Source organism: Euleptes europaea, chromosome 4 (assembly GCF_029931775.1).
Source record: "Euleptes europaea isolate rEulEur1 chromosome 4, rEulEur1.hap1, whole genome shotgun sequence".
NCBI classification, from domain to species: Eukaryota; Metazoa; Chordata; class Lepidosauria; order Squamata; family Sphaerodactylidae; genus Euleptes; species Euleptes europaea.
In genome coordinates, this window is record NC_079315.1 from 50,309,918 (window position 1) to 50,333,841 (window position 23,924).

Genomic DNA, 23,924 nt, shown 5'->3' on the forward strand with positions numbered 1-23,924 from the left:
GGCTGGGACCAATCACAGTGGGAGAGGTAGTGCAAAGCAAGTAGCCCATTAGGCCATTCCATACCCCATCGTAGAGGCAGGGGGGAAAGGGCGGGGTATGCCACAGCCCCAAGAATGGAGAACAGACCACCTTTACACTGCCTGTGTATGTGCTGTGTCAGGGGAAAGCTATATAGAGGTCACTAGTCATTCCCCCCTTTGTCCATGGTTATTGGAGACACAAGAAGCACTGCACCCGAGGATGAAATATTGGGGCAGAGGTGTAAGGCTCAAGTATAGGTGTGTTCTCCCCCAAGAGCTGCAATCCATCTCCCAAAGGTTTGTCTTTCGAACATATTTGTCTTTCGAACAAAACCTACTGTAACTCGCTCTACATAGGGCTGCCCTTGAGACTGACCCGAAGGCTCCAGCTGGTACAGAATGCGGCGGCAAGGCTCCTCACTGGGGCCTCGCCCCGAGACCATATACAGCCAGTGCTCCGACAACTGCACTGGCTCCAGCTGGAGTATCGTATCAGATTTAAGGTGCTGGTTTTAACCTTTAAAGCTTTACACGGTCTGGGACCCTCGTATCTTCGGGACCGCCTCTCCTGGTATACCCTCCGAAGAGCATTACGTTCTGTTGACAATAATCTGTTGGTGGTCCCCGGCCCGAGAAATATGCGGCTGTCCTCCCCGGCCTGGTGGAATGCTCTGCCAAATAACATCAGGGCCCTGCAGGACCTGAAGAAGTTCCTCAGGGCCTGTAAGACAGAGCTATTCCGCCAGGCCTATGGTTGAGGACGGCCGCAGGTGAGATTAAGTAAAGATCTGTGCTGGCCTCCCTACTCCCCACCCTCAGTTTATGACCTATTTGAGGGTGGATAGCCGAACAGATTATATACTATGGTTGGCCTTACCTGATACAGTATGCACTTATATACGGCGACCATCTTTTAAATTAATCGGGTTGTTCTGTGGTTTTATATATTTTATTGTTATATTGGAAATTTTGGTGTTGTAACCCGTCCTGAGCCCGGCCTTGCCGGGGGAGGGCGGGCTAGAAATACATACATACATACATAGATACATACATACATAAATATCAGTGACTAACAGCCTTAAACTGAAGCATTAATGTTGAAAGTTACCTGTGGACCCTGATGTACACCAGGAGTCAAAGGATTTCCCAGGACATTTTTCTTAGCTCTTGCAACACTCCTGCGCACAAACTCTTCATATATTGGCTCTTCCACAAAAATCCTAGACCCAGCTACACAGCACTGACCTTGATGGTAAAACAGGCCAATGTGTGCAAACTCCACCGCACTGTCCACTGCAAAGACACATGCACATAATGATGCCTGCCTGTCATACTGTTGGCTTTACATAGGTATACAACAACATTGCAAAATGGGATGATGCTCTCAATTTCTGCTTTGGATGTGTGTGTGTAAAGTGCCGCCAAATCACAGACGACTTATGGCAACCCCTCATAGAGTTTTCATTGAAAAAGACGTTCAGAGATGGTTTGCCATTGCTTGCCTCTGCATAGCAACCCTGGAATTCCTTGATGGTATCTCATCCAAGTGGTAACCAGGTCTGACCCTGCTTAGCTTCCAAGATCTGATGAGATCGAGCAAGCCTGGGCGATCCATAGGGTTGCCATGTCCCTCTTCACCACCGGCGGGAGGTTTTGGGGTGAAGCCTGAGGAGGGCAGGATTTGGGGAGGGGAGGGATTTCAATGCCATTGAGTCCAATTGCCAAAGTGGCCATTTTCTCCAGGTGAACTGATCTCTATCAGCTGGAGATCAGTTGTAATAGCAGGAGATTTCCAGCTAGAACCTGAAAGTTGGCATCCCTAGCCATCCAGGTCAGGGCCTGCTTTGGATAGACAACCTTAATACTTATGAAAAAGAAAAGGCTCTGCTAAACAGCTCAACATACCGGTAATTCAACAGAAAGAAATTCAACAGAAAGAAATTTAACAGAAATTTGCCACTCACGATCAGCATCTGCAAATATGATATTGGGGCTTTTCCCTCCAAGTTCTAGTGTGACCCTCTTCAGATTACTTTTCCCAGCAGCTTCTTTGATCTTTTGGCCAACCTGGAAGAGAGCATGAATTCAATAAACGGAAATTGTAACCTTGTATTCTAGGCCCAGACATTGCTTTACAAGAGATTAACACTGAGCATCATGAGGCAATAGCTAGTTAACAAGGAAATGTGTTTTAGTGTATTTTATTCACTGTGTGGGCCTCCTAAGATTCCTCACAGGATCTCTCAATAATCCTTATGATAAAATGGGGGATCCTGGGAAGCCAAAGTTCTGGCCCAGAAACTGGTCAAAACCCTTCTCCCCATATAGGGTTGCCAAACCCCTGCCAGGGGTGGGGATCCCTCGCTTTGGGCCCCCTTCCCACAGCACCGTCCAGCAGGTTTAAAATGAGGCCTGGGCCTCAATGGTGACAGCATGATGACGCCATTTCCAGAAGTGACATCATCACACAAGCAATGACAGGGGAGATACTCTGGTATTTGGGCAAAACTCTATGATAAAAACAGCTTCTACTACAGAGTTTCTCCCCAAATACCAGAGTCTCCCTCAACGACATCAATGTGATGACATCTCTTCTGGAAGTTACATCATCACGCAGGAGACATTGAGGCCGAGGCCTCATTTTAAGATTCCTCCCCACCCTCGCCGATGGCTAGGGGGAACTGGCAACCCTATCCCCCTACCAGTTTCATGAAAGATCTCCAGAACCTGTCTCAAGACCTTCTTCATTGCATACTACCTTCAAACGTAATCTTTACCACCAACGTTCTGGAAAGTTGCTGTAATTTAGGATCAATTTTAGTTCCCAGGATTTTTTGTTTTGTTTGGAGGCCTAGTCCTTCAATTCAAACACTGTATAAATGTGTTTAAATTCATTATAACAATGAACAAATCATTACACTGACATTGTTTAAAAAGGTCATTGCCAGAAAAAGTCAACACAGATACACAAAGCAAGCTAGGCATCCAATCCCTGGTCAGAATCAGAACGGTAGAGATTTTCTGTTTACAGTTATTGGCAATATTAGGGAAATACCTCAGTAGAGCCAGTGAACGCCACTTTATCTACATCCATGTGAGCGGAAATGGCTCCTCCAGCAGTGGGTCCATATCCTGGCACAATGTTCACAACGCCGGGTGGGAATCCTGCCTGAGGGGGGAAAGAACCATTACAATTTTTCATTATCAAAATTATACTCACTGAATTTGTTCTGCTCCTCTAACCAGGCTGTAGAATCCACACCCACACCCACACAGCTGATTTAGCCAGAAGCTTTCATGTTTCCTGCAGCTTTACTTGGTTGCTTCAGCAGTTTGGGTAGGGCCCAAGGACAGCGAGGCAACGGTACAATATTACACAGTCTCTGTGGTCCACCATTGTCTGGAACAGCTGTAAGCCCATTGCCATGATAATTTCATGGTACTGATGTAATATCAGAAAGAAAATAAGACTTTTTCTCCCTTTTATGACTCATGACATTTTATGTATGGGATAGGACCCTCCATGGGTATAGGGCCTGGGCCTGGGTTTGTACTGGGCTCACCGAAATGAAGCTTGGGACCGGAGTGGGTGGTTTTAAAGTGAAATGTCTGCTGCTGAGAGAAACATGAGTTTGCATCTTGGGAACTTCACTCCCCACTCCATGTCTCTTCTGCCCCACCCAGGGAAACCTACCTCACTATGTGAAAAACACTGGAACACAGGATTGCTGTAATTATGCACTGTTTATGTATGTGGTCAGCCCTCACCCATCCTAAGGGCTCAGACTCTAAAAACCAACTAAAGTCCATAATGATATCATTTCACCCACGCTGGTTTTAAGGATTAATTTACAGACAATCTGTCTTTTGTACCAAACTGTCGCTGCTAGGCCACCAAAAACAGAGGACATATGATAGCCGATGACAAAAACAATTTAAAGAAATTTTAACCAAGTCTTGAGATGTCTTAAAGGCAAACAGATTTACTGTAGCATAAGCTCTCATAGTCTGGAATCTACTTCTGCAAATGCAAGATCAAACAGCTTCAGTCCATCAGAATTTCTATCACAATAAATATGTTGGTCTTTTAAAAAATTATTATAATTTTTATTTTATATAATGGGATACAGAAAGAAAAAGGGATAAAAAGAAAAAAACAAACAAACGCACCCCTGTGTCCAAGCTTTAACAGGGTAGTACATTCATACATCAACTTCAATTATAAGAAAGGGGACAAAGCAAAACCACAGAATTACAGACCTATAAGCCTGCTTGACATAGTGGCAAAATTATATAGCAAATATTTGCTACGTAAGTTAGAAGAATGGGTAGAGGAGAATCACATCATACATCCACACCAGGCAGGATTTAGATCGGGTTACCGCACCATGGATCATTGCCAGACTCTCCATCAACTGGCCTTCTGAGGTATAAACGGACCAACGAAAGTGTTATAGCATTTGTCGACCTGGCTGCTGTGTTTGATTCTATTGACAGGAATCGATTATGGCAAAAATTTGAACATTGACAAGCGGTTATTATTTTTACTGTGTGAGTTGCACATGGACACTTTTGCCCAAATTAGAGTGGGAACATCTGGCTCTCTGACTAATAAAATCCCAATCTGTAGGGGGGTAAAATAAGGTTGTGTCTTGGCACCTCTGTTATTTAATTTGTATATAAATAACATACCATATATACTCGAGTATAAGCCGAGTTTTTTAGACATGATTTTTGGCTTAAAAAACTCACCTCGGCTTATACTTGGGTCAATACGGTAATTTGCCTGCCGGGCCCTCTCCCAGCGCGCTCCCACCAGCCAGCTGATGGAAGGCAGAACAGTCCGGTGGAAGGTAGAACAGAACAAAAACTGGGGCTATTTCCACACAGTAGGCTCACTGAAGAACTCCAAACGAACCATTGAAGGGCACTTAAGCTAGATGTGTCCTATCTCAGTTGTGGCAGAGAAGGAACTGAGGAAGGAGGGGATGCCCTGCCCAGGAGCATGTGACGGTTTCTGTGGGAAGCCGTCCCACTGGCTCCAGAGGGGAGGGACATCCCCTTGAGTGGCTTAGAGTTAGAAAAAAAATCTCCAGTGGCAGTCCTACGCTTAGGCCTGCTCCCAGTGTGTGTCTGCACCAGAAGACCAAAGATGAATCTTTATCTACCTCTCTGGAAAATTTTTTTAAGAATACGAATCCCCAGAAATCATTACCAATGTAAGTCACTAGTAGCAGCATTCCATTTTGACCCCTAGACATTTAACTACCGATCAAAATTGGATATTTTCTCACTTTTGATGAGTCACTGTTGATGTGGCAAGAAAAGCAGGATATGCTGAGTCACTTTTGTTAGCACTACTGAACTTTTAATTATTAGCAACAGCCGCATGCATTTCAGTTTGCCTGTGTTTGCAGTGTAAAGGAACAGGTCAGAAGTTCAGAGCACAATCCTATGCATGTTGACTCAGAAGTAAGCCCACTGAGCTCTATGGAGCTTATTAAAAGTAATTGTGGATAAGACTAAAGCCCTAACTATTCACTGTTCTTCTCCAGCGTCAGTGCTGTTCTGGTGGCATTCTTAGGTTGTTATTCAGCTCTGGACTCTCATAAGATTGTACAAGAGACTGCCTAGCAAAAGGCACTGCCCCAAAGAGCCCGACAAAATGGCTAAAAATGACTGAACCTACATCATTTCTACCTCAGTCCTAGCCATGTTTGCTTGGAAATAAGGCCTGCCCTACATATGCAAAAAAATGAGGTGGTTGAATTTTGGGGTAATAAGAGTATATTATACTACTTCCTCGTCTCTGTAGAGCTTTTTGCTTGGCTAGATTGAATGCTAACCCTTCTATGGTACTGCAGGGCAGAATTCTGAATATACCATACTCATACAGGATCTGCCCTTGCTCTTCTGGCTCTATTGACCCATTAGCCCATGCTCTTTTGGAATGCCGCTTTTACGAGGAACTTCGATCGCACTATATTTTCCCCCTTTTAATATACAAATCCAATGCCTCTGTGACTGACATAATGCCTTTTTTACTAAGCGATAGGGACCCCAAGGCTACATTGTCAGTGGCAAGATTTGTTTCAATCCTTATATCCCTCCAACACTAGATATATGCTGCTCAAGATCAATTGATCAAGGAGCTTCTAAGGGATAAAAGGTAAAGATATTATACTACTTCAGAGTGCAGTCAGGTATCACATTTTTGGTGATAAAAAACCATCAAGAATCTTGAACAAAACCATCAAGAATGTTGTGGCACCCTCAGACCAACAAATTTATTAAAGGATACATTTCCTTAATCCAGAAACCACCTTATCAAACTGCTTCCTTGCATTTAATCTTCCAGTAGATAGAAACTAGTGTATCAGGGAAATGTTCTATCCCTTCTTCCTGCTGTGTTGTATAATTGTATAATTTGGAACTAACAGAGTAGGAGTCCAGATAAGTTTGTAGTATACTTATTTTATTTGCAGAAGTATTGTTTGTGGTTTGAACGGAGAGCTGAAGAAGCCGCCCGCGGGGGGGCGAAAACGCAAGGCATCCGGACGGCGTTCCGCGTCTCCTCCCGACTTTCGTTCCCTCCATGCAAGCGAAAGATATACTGTCATGAACTTTTATAGAGTCTTCCTGACTTCATATTGAAATATATTTATTGAATTGAACTTATTTATTGACTTGAACCTATCAACCTTTTAGACTATTATTGTTAGTTTAGTTTATAAGTTTTCGTTTTCAACACTCTTTGCACTTTCACTGTTGTAATTGTCCAATACATGTTTTTGCAAATTGATTGTTTGAGCCTTGTACTATTGTTTCCTCAACCTCCAGGTAGCACCTGGAAATCTCCCACCATTACAAATGATCTCTAGACAACCAATGTCGTTTCCCCCTAAGAAAATGGCTGATTTGGATGGTGGACTGTATGGCATTATACCCTGCTAAGGTCCCTCCCTTTTCCTCCCCATACCCCACCCTTCCCAGGCTCCACCCCCAAAATCTCCAGTATTTCCCAACCCAGAGCTGGAACCCTAGCCGCAGGCCTAAACATTCTTCCGCAGAAGTAATTGTATTTTATTTGAATTTTAATTGTATTTTAATTTGTTGTAAGCCACCATGAGTCTGGCTTTTCGAGGGAGTGGTGGAGTATAAATCTGATAAATAAAATAAAAAGTTCCATTCATGCAAGGGAGACTTAGGCTGGATCTGTACATGCATCTCATGCTGCTGCATATATAGATATAGCCCAAATCTCATCTGCTTGAACAGGACTTAATTCAGAAGGATGCTTAGGCTGGCAGCCTTCTAGCAGGTGTATTTTATTAAACGCTCACTGAACCTGACAGTTCCATGCAATTTCTCTTCAGTTAATGCCTAGTGCAAATATTTCAGATAGAAAGTTAAATCAAATTATCAGCTTCATCCCGCATTTCACTCACATGAACACCAAAACCATCCGCCATTACTAAACACTTTGCTTTTTTTGTTTGCTTTTGACTCCTGAAGGCACAGATGCTTGCCAAGATATTCAGTTTACTAAGCTGCTAATGATTTGTTTTCTGAGCAATTTAGGCTGAAAAATATGTGAGCTTCTTGCCCTTGATTTGCTTCAGTGGTTTGCAGCACATTACAATTCCCCGACAAGGCGAGACATGCTGTGAGCTGTGCTGGCATAAAACAGATGACTGCCTGTGAGCAATGCTGAAGGAAGCCTTCCCTGTTATGTAGAAAAGACATAACAGTAGCTTTGCTATGGCCACTCACCTCCTTAATGAGAACGCCCATATGAAGAGCAGTCAGAGGTGTTTGCTCCGCAGGTTTGACGACCACTGTGTTTCCACATGCAAGAGCAGGGGCGATCTTCCACATAAACATAACAAGTGGAAAGTTCCACTGAAAGGGCAGGATGAGAAGAGGCAACATCACCAAGTGTCAACAAATCAGTATAGCATATTCTTATTTCTCTACACATCATTTATATTCTTCAGTGCTTCACTGTACTTGTGAATGTTGTGAATGTTTACTGTCAGCAATGAAAGAGGCAATTGCGGGCAGGGCTGTGCAACACCCTCTGAGACAGGTGTAAGGATTTGGTTAGCACAACGCGTGTGAGCCAAATTGGACATTTCTCCCTTAGAGCGTGCCAGCATAGGGCTTATTTCTAGGACAGGCTCAGGTGACAAAATCTCTCTGAGAGGTGCGAGTGGGTTTCCCACTCTGTCTGTGGCAACGCCCCCAAAGAAGACAGCTCCCTTTCCCCACACTTGTGTTTTTTCCTATGAGCCGCAGTCTGAAATCCAGGCAAGTGAACCCAATTTCTCCAAACCCTAAAGCAAATTCCAATCTTATCTGGATATATGTTAACTGGACTGCTATATGAATCTAATTCTACCTCCCTTTACTACATAAAATTAGTTTACCAAATGCTTTCCTCTAGATTATTTTGTTGGCTGTAACTCTGGCACCTTTTTGGGTGTTCTACATTTTTGGAGATGACTCATCCACTGGCTCTGTCTTCTCCCTTTCAACGGTCTGTGGAGAATGGAGTCAGCTGTACTGCAAGTCATGTGAAAAGCATGACTGTGAGTAGCCTGGCTGTCCTTTTGCAGCAGGTAGCATCATGACTGTGACATTCTATTCATCACTTCTCAAGAGGCTGTTTCATATGAATCTGCAGAACATTGTCCAAGGATCGGCTATTGGCCATCCTGTGTGGGTGTTCTGCAATCCAATGCTGAAAGAACAGTGGGATCACCTAGTTCCTCGGTCCAGCCTTGAGCTAAGGACAATGCAGTTCCTGGAGTTGGAAAAAAAAAAACTGAGAGTGGAAAAAATAGGCCACTATCAATCCAAGGCTATGCTGCATGGCCACAGAAGGCTGACACTGCAACACAGTAAACAGAGTGAGCCCTGACCTGAATAGCCCAGGCTAGCCTGATCTCCTCAGATCTTGGAAGCTATGAAGACTCAGCCATGGTTAGTATTTGGATGGGAAACCACTAAGGAATTCCAGGGTTGCTACGCAGAGGCAGGCAACGGCAAACCACCTCTGAATGTCTCTCGCCTTGAAAGCCCTACAGGGTCACCAAAAGTCGCTCTATGTAGGGCTGCCCTCAAGACTAATTCAGAAGCTCCAGCTGGTACAAAATGCTGTGGCGAGGCTCCTCACAGGGTCCTCGCCACAAGACCATATAACACCAGTGCTGAAACAATTGCACTGGCTCCAGCTGGAGTATCGGATCAGGTTCAAGGTGCTGGTTTTGACCTTTATAGCCTTACACAGTCTGGGACCATCTTACCTTCAGGACCACCTCTCCTGGTATGCCCCCCAGAGAGCTCTATGCTCTACTAATAACAACTTGCTGGTGGTCCCCAGCCTGAAGAGTGTGTGGCTGTCTTTGACAAGGTCCACGGCCTTCTCAGCCCTTGCCCCAGCCTGATGGAATAGTCTTCCAAGTGACAGCGGGACCTTAAGGAGTTCTGCAGGGCCTGCAAAACGGAATTATTCTGCGAGACCTATAACTGAGGGCAGCTGCAAGTTGTCCATCGTTGCTGGCTTCACCATCTTTCCCCTCAACTACTGTCATCTGTGGGGGTCAGTCTGCTTGTCTGGCCCACAGTGGCTACTATGTTTTTATCTGAATGCCATCTTGCTTCATAGCTGTTATAATTGTAGAGTTTTCAATATATGTTTATGGGTTTATGTGATTTTAAAGGTTGTTACCTGCCCTGAGCCTGTTCTGACTGGGAATGAGGGCGGGCTATAAATATGAAAAATCAATAAAGTCAGCTGTGACTTGTCAGCAGAACAACAACAACAGAGTCTATCAGGACTTAAATCAGAACTCCAAACTGTCTTTCCAATCTATTTTCTGATTATATTAATAAAACCTTTCAATCTCACATTATTTGTCATGTTTCTCTCATAATAATATAGAACAGTTACCGCAACATAAATGGCTCTAACTTACAGGAATGATTTGACCACAAACTCCAATAGGCTCACGTCTTGTAAATGTGAAATAGTTTCCATCTACACAAGAAAACAAAAGCACATTAATGAGATTCATCGTGTATAAAAGAACACACCTTTTTATTGAGACTAATCCATGCTATTATTAAAAGATATGGTAGGAAGAAAAAGTTAAATAGAGGTAGATTCAGTGCACATAGTGTGTGCCACTACAGCACACCTCCACATTTTCCTTATGTGTGCACACATGCTTTGTTGTTTACAGTCCTAAGAGAGTTACATCCTTCTAAGTTCAAGGGTCAGTGGGATTAAAAGGGAGTGACTGCTTAAAACTGCACTGAAAGAAAGCCTGGGTGGGAAAAATCCTTAGAACCATTGGTTCATAAGCTTACACCCAACCCACATTTCCACTCAGGTAACTGATTTTTATATGATATGATTTTCCCCCAAGGATACTAATTTCTTTAGCTGCAGGTCAAAAAACAAAATCACATCAGATCAGCACTGTGCTTATAAACTTCTGAATGACTCACCCATGGGGATGGTTCGTCCTTCGATTTTATCAGCCCAGCCTGCACAGTAGCGTAAAGTGTTGATGCAGCCACCCAAGTCCATTAGGTAGGAGTTGGCAAAAAGCTTTCCTCCATTAATGCTCTCTATTGTCTAGGACAAAAGAAATCAATCAATAAAAAAGAGCGAGGCCATCATAGTTCTACACTGGAACTAAGATGAAGCAAGCAAAGGCAAGCAGGCATTGGTCTGAATCCACCAGTGACTGACAGAATCCAGAACAACATATCTGGGAAAGCAGCTATTGCACACTCTGCCTACCTTCACCAACACAAAGCACCTTGTGGTCTTCCCCCGCAGTTTTTGCTGCATCAGAAGCAGCAGTCACTTGGGAAGGGAGCCCCAGAAAAACACAAATCAAATGATTTTACTCACTAATAAGGAAAGTGTATGTATGAAAAACAAAGCAACTAGCTGCTATCAAAACTGATCATGATAAAAAGAAGTCTATAAAGTAAAATAAACTGAAGTAAAATAAATCCATAGGAACATCTTTTAGCACCTCCAATTAATTCCTACTTCAGAGTGATTGCTTTGTGGATTACGACCAAACACTGTTGGCTAGCAAACATAGTACCCTTTTGGATTATGTTTTTCTAACAGTGCATGTTATCAGGACAATTTAGGGTGAAATTTGCCTTTTCCTGAAAAAAACAAACACACAACCAAAATAAGTAAACAAGGACTTGGCATTTTTATTAAGCCTTAGCTGAGCTTTTCGATTACTTTATTTAGGCTGCACAGCTAGGCTTCTCAAATCTCATAGACCTCAATGAGATATAATAGCCCAGCAATGCCCAGAACTGCAGTCACAGACTCTTAATCTTCTCTGTTCCAAAAATTTAGGGCAGCTAATAGTTGTTTTAAACAAACTAAAAATAATCATACTACAAAAGAAGTTCCTGATCATCTCTAGTCCTTTCTGTCTAGACTATTTGGTTTGGGATAGGCAGTGGATTCTATTCATAAGGCCGAGGATCTTTATAGTCACTTTAGGTCTCTTCCTAGCTCTCAGCTAAAGCCTCATAGTATATCAAGTAACAAACAGTTTGTGCAAATGACGCAGATAACTCTATCAGAAATTCACAATTATCTGGGTTTTCCTTGGAAGTGACATCACACTGTCGGTGACAGTGCCCCCCTCCCAGGTTCCCAGTGGTTGCCAGGCCAAGCCCTAGGCAGCCCTAAATCTAGCTCATCCTGTGCCCCTTTAACTGAAACAATTAGCTAACAGACTGAAAAGCCATGAGTCTCCTACAGGCTCAGAATGCTGGAGAACAGTTGTAAAGCTGCCACAAAGTATACAACTGGAAAATGCAGTGAAATAGAATACTGCTAGTGTGCATAAGGTCAGTGACTAGGATTGCCAGCTCTAGAGATTTGGGCGGGGGTGAAGCCTAGGGAGGGCAGGGATTGAGGAGGGGAGATCAACTGTAATAGTGGGAGATCTTCAGGTGCTACCTGGAGGTTGGCAGCCCCAACTGTGACTGAGTGCTGAATTTAAACATCCAAAGTTTATGATCAATTCAGTACCGGTTGTATTGGGGAGCTAGAGCAAATGATAATAATAATAATCAGGGGACCATTTAACAACCTTAAGGTGGGGCCTGAAGTTGTCCCGGAATTACAAGTGATCTAAAGATTACAGAGATCAGTTCCCTTGGAGGAACTGGCTTAGGAGGGCAAACTTTATGGTATTCCATAGAGCCTAGGGCCATTTATGCATGGTCATTTTTGATGCTTGGTCAAAGCTCTTCTTTAAAAATGTGACTTTAAAAATGCCTATTCACGGTCTTGACGCAAAAGGAGAAATTCCACCCCCCACTCGCCTGCTCCTTCATTCCTGTTTGCATAGCCATTAGCATGTACATAGCTAGCGCACCGCTGTTATTTTGCATGGTTCCTTCAGTGGATTCTTCGCGGCGGGGGCGGAGCAAACACCAAAGGTCGCATTAAAGGGGCTCTTAAGCAGGTATGCGCACGCTTCGCAGTTGCTTCTGGAATGACGGTTCAGCATGAAAAATTAAAAAAAAATGCGGGGTAATTCAGCCTGGAACGTGCTGCTAATTACCAAGCATAAATGGCCTAGGAGAAGCAGAAGTCTAGAGTGACATCACATCTCTGCTGAGTTCCCATTCCTTTCCAAACTCCACAGGTCACTGTCCTCAAATCTCCAGGAGTTTCCCAAGCCAGAGTTGGCATCCCTAGAGTCACTAGTTTCGATTTCTGGAAAGGGGGAAGGAGGGCAGTAGATTATGTCTTTTCTCCCTCATCTGCCATGCTTTCCCTCTTTCATGGCAACCTCTCTTCAACCCAGTGCCTAATGAGAATCATTATTGCTAATAGGACACTCAGGCACTGAGGATGTGGGCGGTTGGAGAGGATGTTTAAAGCCTGGCATTCCCTGCTCAGTGATGTCGACTTTAAAGGGGACAAGGAAGAGTGCCAGCTTTCCTGCAGCACTACCACTTCCTTGCATCCTGAAGCTGATTAAAATAATGGATAGTTTGCCAAGAAGCACTGAAAAGGATTTTAATGTGTAATGCCTGAAGTAGAGAACTCCCAGAACAAGAGAGGCTCACTCCAGAGGAATCTTGATTAGTTTGGCTTGTTTTTATGGAAAAATAAATACATTCTAACCTAATAGTAGATTTGTTTTTGTTGGCTAAATAAAGAGTGGAAAATAAAAGAGTAACTCTTCTAGGTTATTCTTCCCCATTTATTTTCATTCTTCTATCCTGGGTAAATGCACCTATGTTATCTGAAAAAAGCCAATGTGTTCTTTCCCAGACCTGCAATATTCCCCCTGTCTGGGAGTTGTCAGGTTGCACGGCCAAGTATTTTACAGTTAAAATAGTTACCCAAATAAAGACAATATAAAGATTTTAAAATGTAGTTTAATGTTATACCTTTGATTACCGGGTGCTGGCAACAAACTACATGGGAAGGACCATTTTTTAGGAGGATGAAGGTGATCCCAGTACCCAGTTCTTTATTTGCACTTCCTAGTTCCTTAGATTTTCTTAGATGCATCTGTCTGGCTTCTGAACTAAATTCTGAACCTTCAAGACAGATGCAGTGGCAGGGCTTACATTCTTTATATTAGTATCAAACCAACAAAGAACACTTCTCATACCTTATTTTCTACGCAAACATTCTTGGATTGGTCTACTTGCAGGAAAATGTTACAAATTGATAGTGAATGGTACTGTCTTATGGGGTTCGCCTATCACGTCATGCTTGGGGGAAGCCACAACCTATGAGGAAATGGTGATTTTCTTAATGACTGTAGATCTCTTGATAGTGGGTGTTAAGTGTCAGGAAATGGTTCTGTCCAAGTACTCATCAGGGCTTGGAAGAGGGGAGTTCTCCCCCCAGCTAAAAAGAGGGGATAGATGTGTGGCTACCTGTAAAGGAAAAAGCAGCTTAGATTTGGGAAGCTTTGAGCTGGCTGAAGCACTTTGAGGGTACAGGATCTCTCTCTGGAGACCTGAGTTGGGATGACAGATCTCCTGCAGAAGTGCCTTTTATTCTCCACCTGTGCTCTTACTTGTAAATAAAGCCAATGCTGCAAAATGACCTATGTCTCCAGCACTCTTTCCTTTGGATTGCCAACCTCTAGGTGGAGCATGGAGCTCTCCCAGGATTACAACTGATCTCCAGGCAACAGAGATCACTTCCCCTGGAGAAAACGGCTGCTTTGGAGGATAGACATCGTAACTTGCTGAGGCTACTCCTATTGCCCTGGCTCCACCCTGAGATCTCCAGGAATTTCCCAACCTGGAGCTGGCAACCCTAGGAAACCAACTTAGGTAAGCACTGCCTCTGGATCTTCAGTCCACTTGCAGAAGTGGGGAGTGCATAGCAATAATGATATTACATCTTTGGAAGCAGAAATCAGTTAGATGCAGTTGACATTTGCAGCTCTCTGATTGGTTCAGGAGCCAAATTTGCGCACTTTTCTGCCCAAAGTGACTGTGGGGTTCATGTTAGCAGTCTCCTTTTATGGGTTTTCTCCCACAGCAGCAGAATGGGAAGAAATGCTTCTGAAACAGCACTGGCTGGTTTTGTCAGTATTGATAGCTACAAAAAGAGAGATTGACGTCCAAAGTTCAAAATCACACACAGGATGGAATCTTCTCTGTGCAGTTACAACTACAACTTTAAACAAATATGATTTTCCTTTATTCTTGAAGAAGCCAATTCTTAAATATACTAGCTAAGATGCTGGCCTCTGAGGAACGGGAAAATGGCTTCAACCATGGAGTACATTTTCTACTTACAGATAAGAGGAGTCGATCCCTTTCAACCAAATCAGCTAGTTTGTTCAACAGTCTTCCCCTTTCAGAGGCATCCATTGTTCGCCAGCATGACCCAAGCTCAAAAGCTTTTCTTGCTGCTTTAACTGCTTTGTCAACATCCTCCTAAACATAAAATCCACATCAAGTCAATATTTTAGGACAAGTTATTTGAACCCCAAATCACTTGTACACCAAAATTTTAGGGTCACATACTTCACTGTAACGTGAAAAGCGTATTGTCAGCCCCACCCCAATCTCTACACCACCAGCACAATACCCAGCCACAATACATTTTACTGTTGGTAGAACATCCTTCCTTCTTTCCAGAAAGGTATCTAGTGAGACCCAGTGCTCCCAAATTAATCTTATTTAAATGTATCGGACAATTATATATCTGCTGAAAACAGAAGAAAACATATTCTTTAACCTTAGAATGAGGTACACTAGTGTTAATATTTTGCTTCAATATTCATGTATTATTTCTATACCACTTAAGAGGCTTGACTGCCATGGAGTTAGAACTGTAGTCATGCAGAGCTAAAATTAAATCGAGTGAGCAAAAGAAAAGTCTGTTGTTCAATCCCACAACCCTGAATTCATGTGGAAGTCTAGGCTAAGAAGCACTATTCCCAAGGTCACGTTTGCTAGAAATTCTAAGAATACTTGCAGTAACTGTACTTTACTTTATATCCTCTTTGTAAAATATAATCATGCTATATTATTTACTAGAGCTCTTTAGGTTTAGTGAGTGGAGGCTGAGTGAACAGTCCCTGATTAGATTTTAAAAATCTCTTGATTTTCTAAGTGCATACAAAAAATGCTACTGAAAGGCAATATGCAATCCTTTCTCAGCTCTATTGTATGTACAGATGAAAGTACAAAATCTCATAGCTAAATCAAAGGCAGAAAAAAGGACAATAAGAGGAGTCAAAGGTGACAAAGGGACAAGCTTTTTAGAAAAGGATATCCAAGACAACTTTCTTTTATTTTTTACAAAATTGTATCAAACTAAACAGTTGGGATGGGATGGAGGAATATATAAAAGGAGTTTCAATGAACCAGCTCTCTGAAGAGGATAAGGAGACTTTAAATCAAAATATATCAGTACAGGAAATAGCACAGGCTATTGGGAGACTGAAACCGGATAAGGCACCAGGACCAGCAAAATACTACAAATGCTCTGAAGAAGAGATAGCAACGAATCTTCAGACTGCGACGAATCTTCAGAATGAGATAACTGAACAAAGTAACATCCCACAATATAGGCAAAAAGCTTATATCTCATTGATACATCACTAATTTTGGGTTTATTTTTGGTTTGGGTATATTGATATCCACAACCCTAACCAGAAATAGAAGATTGGCTAGACTAACTAGCAGAGTATGCAGTGATAGCCAAGCTGACGAACTTTGTGAACAAAAGACCTATGGAAGAGTTCAAGAAAAACTGAAAATTGTACTATGATTATATGTCGTGAGCTGCACAATATATTTTAAAAGTTTTAAACTGAGTAGTTACTGCTGCTAAATAGATCGACAGTGGTTATTGAATAATACAGGATAGCATAGTAATATTAAAAGTAAGTTTCATGAAGAAATTGAATAAGATTGCTTAAAAGGTATACTTTATATACATTACATAGCTCTTATTCTGAGAGGCATGACAGAAGTTATAGAGGCTATTATAGATATGTTTGTTGAAAAAGTACATTTTATTTGCATTACATATTTTATATTACATATTATACTTAGTAACAGATATAACAGTTAGGAAAATGGTTTAAACAGATAGAACCTATAAAAATGATATAGATATACCCAGACAATTGTTAGTTAAATGTTAGAGTAGGAATTTATTTTTTAGTCTTGCTAATGTATGTTTGTTTGTAATAGTTGTAGTGTGTATTGATCGTATTGTGAATTGGTGTCTTGTATGGTATTTTGAAAATTAAAAAAAAAACTTAAAAAAGGAAAACCAGTTCCTCACAAGGGAAAGAAACACCTACCTTGTCTCCTTCTTCAACATCACAAATTTTCTCTCCAGTTGCAGGATTATAAACTGGGAATTTTTTGCTGCTCACTGAGTCATGCCATTCATTGTTTATAAATATCTACAAGGGAAAATAAGACAGGAGGAGAAATCAGTGTTACTTAAATATTTATCCCATTTCTATCAATTTTTCCTCAGAGAACATGTCTTTTCTGAAATGAAAATGATACTAAACAATCATGCTCCAGCTGAATGACCTGTTGTAACAGATAGGTCATAAACAGGGACAGTGCACTCCTGCATCCCACAAGAAAACAAACATACAATTAATCTCAGATTTTTTTTCCTCACACCCATCTTGCTCATATAGAGCTTCACTGAAAATAAAGCCCTTACAATCTAATATAGGAATACAGTACAAAAGGAAAGCACAATTTGGTGTGCCTACCTATGTGACTTCTGTGCCACTCCCAAATTTAATGGCAGTGTAAATTCATCCTGACTGGAGGAAGTGAAATGTACAGAGAAAAATTAGTTCTTACTTCACTGCCCTGATGGGGGATTCAAAAAATTATCATTATCACCCCTTCATTGACCACTAAAGACCTCTTTGGTAGCTAATCTCTCTCTTCCACCATATCTATTTTATGAAAGTATCTTCTGTACTCTTGTACTCTCAAAGTAAAACCAAGCCTACACAATTCCTGATCTGTCAAACCAAACATAATCCACCTGGGTTATCCACTGGTCCACTGTGAATGGCTACGATAGCCCCCAAAATTAGCAAAACACAGTAATGAGTAGATCCAGTCCCAAACCCCCTTAGCTTCAGCAAGATTACTGCATCTTCAACCTTCAAGACCATTCCGAGGGCAAATACTCACCATGAACAACATTTAAGCTCATGCTAATAACTACCCTTGGCAGTAATACATTTGAAAATAAAGTAAAACTAAGCCATAGAGGGTTTGATCCAGCAATATTTTTTGCTCAGTCTTGGCAAACTCTGCTCCTTACTAGTCCCATGTGACTTTTGACCATGTAGGTTCCATAATTCCCAGCATAGCCTTTTGGGTGGTCAAAAGAGATCCCTCCACCTATTTGCACCACAGGAAAAGCTGACTGGATCCAATCCAAGAGTTGAAGTCTGATTCACTGAAACAGGATTTGCCTTGCAGAAGCAAATAGTGTATTATGGTGGAAATTACGAAAACAATTTTTCATCGAGTTTCATTTTCCCATTTACTTACAAGGGGCTTTTCAAGAAATTCCTAATAGTGGCAGTGCTTCTTATTACTGTTTTATTCCACTTACCCATGTTCATTTCTTACTTATTTTGCCTTTTTTATTGCAAACGCACTATGAAGTAAAGAGTTATTTTCTATCCCCCCAAGCCTAACAGCCTTTAGAAATAATCAGAATCACAATATAATATTGTACTGGTATGTTCAGTGGCCAAGGGTAAGACAGCCAAAATCCATTTTTAAATTGCTGGGAAGCCTTTTACATATTCAGTTTTAACCTTTAGGCAAGCAGAAAGTGCCCACAAAGCCCTTTCATGTACAAAATAAACATTCTAATGCAAAAGTAGGGATTTTTTTAATGCCACCCCCCCAAAGAGGAGGTCATCTTACATCTGCATACAAATTATAGTATGTTCGGTAAAAAAATTATTTGGGGAGGAATAACTTTATAAAGGCTGCCTTCCTTTCAAGTAAACATGGTGTCTCCCACACTGATTAAAAAAAAAAAAAACTACAGAGAAACCGATAGCCAGGTCCAGATGTACATTAACAAACATAAGAATGGAACCATGATCTTGTGGGCATGTTACTGTAAAAAGCAAAGTAGGCACGAGTACAATGCAACTGAAGTGTTAAATGAAGGAAATCCCTACTTGGCAAGAAGACTGGACCTTAAAATGAGAGAGACAGAGACAAAAGTAAATATTAATATAACAGAGCTGTGTGATGCGACAATATGTCAAATTCATATCTGTTTGTCAGAGAAAATTGTGAAACATACCTTCTTTGGAAGTTCTGCGAGCATTTCCTTATCGCTACATTTAGAATAGACTTGAAGGCTTTGTAGAGAGTATCAACTATTATCTCCTTATGTCATTACTGTAAATCATAGCTTAGCTATTGTACTTCTATAAGTTGCCACAGCCAGTGTAGGGATAATGGTGTCCTGACAAGCCAATGCAAAGTGCCCAAGGTGGCAAACATGATCACTTAAGCTCTTTAGAGTCATTATGATTTATCAGGTGAATGAAGACAACCCCCAGGATTACGGTACACAACTGAAAATTTGCGTGTTACACCTTTCAGGCAAACAGGTATATGGAGTTTCACATGTAGCACATTCTCCCTTCAGACATAACAGACGTGAAATAGGCTTTACAAACACAAACACACAAGCCAGCAAACAATCAAATACCAGTTAAAAACCAAACACAAAGAACGGCATGGCTTCCTAAAGTCCTCCGTCAAAAGGATTAAGTAACACCGTTTTCATTTGCTGCCAGGAAAGAAAAGGAAAGAAAAGGAAAGAAAAGGAAAGAAAAGGAAAGAAAAGGAAAGAAAGTAAAAAGGAAAAAAAGAAAGAAAGAAAGAAAGAAAGAAAGAAAGAAAGAAAGAAAGAAAGAAAGAAAGAAAGAAAGAAAGAAAGAAAGAAAGAAAGCTGACACTCTGAGCTCTGGCAGAAAGATAAGATTTTCTAAGATTGGTAACCTGCGTGTGAAGAAGCAGTGAATGACTCTGTGAACCTAAGGGTTCAGTTTGGCCAAAAATGTGGAAAAACACAACCTGTGGTGCGACAGGATTGAGATTGGGAGGGAAAGGGTTCTTTCTCAGGTCACGAAAAGGGAATAGGCTGTAGAGGAGATATTCCAATTATAGGGTTGTGTAAAGTGATTACTGCCACTGGTGTAGGGTGGTTTAGCAGTGAGAACAGGAGGAGAGGGTCAAGGAGGATTCTCCATACTTCTGAGTTCTCTAGGAAAGAGAGATTTTAAACTCTGCCTTTCCTGATAGCTTAGCTGCAGAATCTGGTAAAGGAACATCTATGGGAAAGTCTGAGAACTGAAGCTGTGAACTGTGAATTGTTCCTCACTCTCAGCAAGTCTACTAAATTTTAATCAAGGCCTAGCCAAAACGTTTGCCTTCACTTAGAAGAAAAGGAAATTTGTTTTCAAAAGGCAAAGCCCTTGTTGCCAGGAGTCTCTTGCAGTACAAATCCATCACCCATGAAAAAAAGGTCACATTGGGCAGCAATATACACTTAAGACCCTCCTGGATCACTGTCTGGAGAACGAAATGGGAGGCAAGACTAGAGAGCCTGACAATCCATGACTGAAGAAATGCAGGCTATCAAATTATATTCTTTTACTGCTTTTTGGATGACTGTGGACAGACCATACATGGACACAGAGAAATACCACACTTGATATGTGCAGGCACAGACCATATGTATGCCTGCCCAGAGACTAAGGTGTTTTATGCATGGTCGTTTAACCCTCCTTTATTCCCTGTTTCGGCCAGGATCATTTTTTTGGGGGAATGCACGTTACCTCATTCCTTGGAAGCTCAACACTGCTTCAACGCAAAATGAACCTGGCTTTTCCCATTCCTCCTCTTGCCCGAGTCAAACGGTCTTTCCTGGCTCATACCAGATTCAAAGAGCGAGCATACACTTTCCTCGCGTTGAGCTTCCTCCCCCCCCTTTCCAAACCCCTCTCCTGTTCTGTTTGCTGATAGCCATACAGGGGAAGCACCGAAGATTGGCTTCTCTCACAGCCAATCACGAAGAAGTGTGTAAAGAGACAGGGATTCAAGTGCTTCTTGCTTCCTGGGAGCTCTTTCTGAGAGAAAGAAAGGCTTTTTAAAAACGAGACTTGGATTTCGGGCACCCCCCCTTCAAATGGCTGCGTTTTTTGTTCTTAAAATGCTTTTTTATGCGGCAGTTGGGTCTGGGGGGAAGGAAATGTAATTGGCTCACGAGGTGAGCCAATCACAGCGCAGCAATTAAAGGGGTGGGACTTGATTTGAACTTGGGAGACTACTTTTCTGTATTCATGCCCCCGATTTGCACACAGTTTATTCCCTGATCATACAAGCCAATGCATACAGTTTTCCCCAACCCAGGTTGCTTTGATCCTGGCTGAAATGGGGAATAAAGAAGGGTAAAGTGAGCATGCATAAAACACCAAAGTAATGCTTAGGTTAATATTGGTGAGGTTTTTTGTCTACTTAGAAAATCATACTTTTTCCAAAAAAATTGCCTTCATCCCAAAAATGACAAAGAAGGAAAGGGTTTTTTGATCCCCTTAAATAACTACGCAACTAATTTTTTTCTGCCAGCATATATTCATTTATTTTATTTATTTACTTTCTCTATCCCAGCCTATAATAGAGAGGACATGGTAGGGCCCCAGATTAGCCCCTGGTTAGTATTTGGATGGGAGACCACAAAGGAATACCAGTGTCACTATGCTGAGGAAGGCAATGTCAAATCACCTCTGTTAAGTCTCTTGCCTTGAAAACCCCGTAAGGGGTTGCCATAAGTCGGCTGCAACTTGACAGCGCTTTACACACACAGTGGTTGATGAGACAACCTGAAGCCTTGGAGTGTTACTGCCAGTCTGAATAGACAAGGCTGACTTTGATGGTCTGATTCAGTATAAGGCAGCTTCATGTATGAAAACATTCACACGATCAGTTAAACAGTAATTACTTAGAAACTGAGCACACCCAAGTAAAATATTTACCAGGGCATGCATTTCAAAAGCCTGTTCCTGCATTCCTTATCCACCAGTTTTTTATTAAAGTTTTTCATTTACTCCTCTTTTGAGTCTAGAGCATGGAAGGAATGCAGGATTAAGCCAAAATTTAGGGGAAGGGCCATAGTTCAGTGGTACAGCATCTGCTTGGCATGCAGAAGGTCCCAGGTTCAATCCCGGAATCTCCAGTTAAAGGGACTAGGCAAGGAGTTAATGTGAAAGACCTCTGTTTGAGACCCTGGAGAGCTGCTGCCAGTCTGAGTAGACAATACTGACTGTGATGGACCAATTCAGTATAAGGCACTTCATGTGTTCAGGATGCCCTTAGTCTAAGGTAAGTTAGGCCAGTTCTTACAACTGAATTGGTGTGGCTGCATAATGGCTGCAGGACTGGTCCATGACAACTTCATTACAGTGTGAAATGGCTGTGCAATTATGCCATTGTGCTTGTGATCCGCCAAGCCAAACAAATGGCATCAAATGATAGCACAAAATTGTCTTGGAAGGCAAAATTAGGACTTCGTAATTGGCACATCATTAATAATGAGTGGTGAACCAGAAATTGTGCAAGCCTGATCTAAGACACGGGTGGCCCAACCAGCAACAGTCTGCAGTGATTCGTAGCACAACTGGCAGAGGTAAAAAAAAGCCTGCAGCCCTAATCATAGCATTTGTTACCACCTGCCTTGCTGTTTGCCTTTTCTGTGCTCCAATTCTGCTTGCTCTATGGCTCACCTTGTTAAATGGAAAACCACTCCAAGAAATAGCCTTGGAAACAGGTATCATGGGCTGCATATATATGATATGCAAATTACCATGGCACTGTCTCAGACATTTGACTTGAGTGGTGGTACACTAACGCTGGCTGGTACTGATGCCTAGCAACTGGATTTTTCATCCCATATTCACATTTCAACAAAGGCTTCTGATAGCAAATCAATATAATGTAATAATTCTGTTCTTATCTCAAAAAAGAAGTTTGTCTCATATCCTGTCTCACAAATACTTTGAGATGTTTCCCAAGGGATGTGCAGAGAACAGACTCATCCCTGAAAAGTACAATCTGAGACTCTTTCCAATGTTCCTCCCAGAGTGTGCTCATCAGTAGTATTCTCCTTTGTCCTTTGCTGTAGTTGGCTGCTGTTGGTTATGGGTATCTTGCCCTTTTAATAACTGAAGAATGCGAAAAGTATTCAAGGCCCAATTTATTAAGCTGAGAGCCAAGGAGTGATTCAGTGAAAATTATATTCTAGTTGCTACTATTTCTCCAGACATATGTTTGTATGTGTATTTTTATTACTTAGAAAGATATGCCAAGACACAGGATGATAACTTGTTATAAAAAAGTGGTGAGATCATAGGTTGTCTTGGCAATATGAAATGTTTAGATTTGTGGGTGAAAGGCTCAGGATGTTGGTGCAGAGTACCTGTACAGATGTCTGTCTTATTGTGTAACTGCAGATTGTGCTTTACCATTTCTTCTCATAGGCTGTTACCACATGGAAATGGAGCATCTGCATGGTGGGCTTTCCTGCATTTTCCCTGCTCCAGCCCTCCTGCAGCTGCCATTTCTCCCCCCTGCACTACCAAAGGAGCTTCATTTTTTTTCTTAATCGGTAATTGACATTTGAGAAATATGTCAATTGGGAAATATGTCAATTACCAATTAAGAAAATAAACTGAACAAGCCTTCCGGTAGTGCTGGGGAACAGAAAAATCAGAGCAGGGGGGCGGGAGCAGGGAAAATGGCACCAATGTGGGCAGGACCAGAAAAAATCTACACTTTCCCATCCATGTGGCATCCACCCTGCCTTGCTACAACTTTTTTTGAAAGATGAAAGTCAAAGGTTTAGGAAAGTCTGCAGCAAAATGAGAGAAAAGCTGGAAGGTGGATGAATGCACCTCAATGCCAAGTGGAAACTCCAGACAAACATCATGTGGAAGTGATCCTAGTTACTGACACAACTCACATTTCCCTCTTCATGATCATTAGCTGGCAACAAAGCAATACTGGTTTATTATGCAGGTGCATAGAGAATGTTCAGCTGGTTAAGTATTTGGACAGATGTCAGTGAGGAAGGTTTCAAATAGTCCTTTTGGTGTATTTCAGGGTCCCCAACGTGGTCTCAGTGGGAACCATGGCACCTGCTGATACCTTTCTTGGTGCCTGCTAAAGGTTTTTGGAAAGTGGGCAGGGCCAGGTGGGGCTTTTGCCCAGTAAGGCTTCTGATTGGCCACTAGGGTTGCCAGGTCCCTCTTCGCCACTGGCGGGAGGTTTTT

The 23,924-nt window shown here is 41.9% G+C and overlaps 1 protein-coding gene across 3 annotated transcripts in view; it reads right to left on the bottom strand.

Moving 5' to 3' along the window:
• The window catches only part of ALDH1A1 (aldehyde dehydrogenase 1 family member A1), a 59,777-nt gene that overhangs the window by 7,837 nt on the left and 28,016 nt on the right, over positions 1-23,924 (bottom strand). For all 3 annotated transcript variants that reach the window (XM_056848115.1, XM_056848114.1, XM_056848116.1), the window contains 8 exons: positions 16,881-16,985; positions 14,857-14,997; positions 10,537-10,666; positions 10,002-10,063; positions 7,795-7,923; positions 3,077-3,190; positions 1,986-2,088; positions 1,130-1,314 (listed from right to left, as the gene is read on the bottom strand). In XM_056848115.1, coding sequence (XP_056704093.1) covers positions 1,130-1,314; positions 1,986-2,088; positions 3,077-3,190; positions 7,795-7,923; positions 10,002-10,063; positions 10,537-10,666; positions 14,857-14,997; positions 16,881-16,985 — 969 coding nt within the window. The remainder of the gene's footprint in view (positions 1-1,129; positions 1,315-1,985; positions 2,089-3,076; positions 3,191-7,794; positions 7,924-10,001; positions 10,064-10,536; positions 10,667-14,856; positions 14,998-16,880; positions 16,986-23,924) is intronic.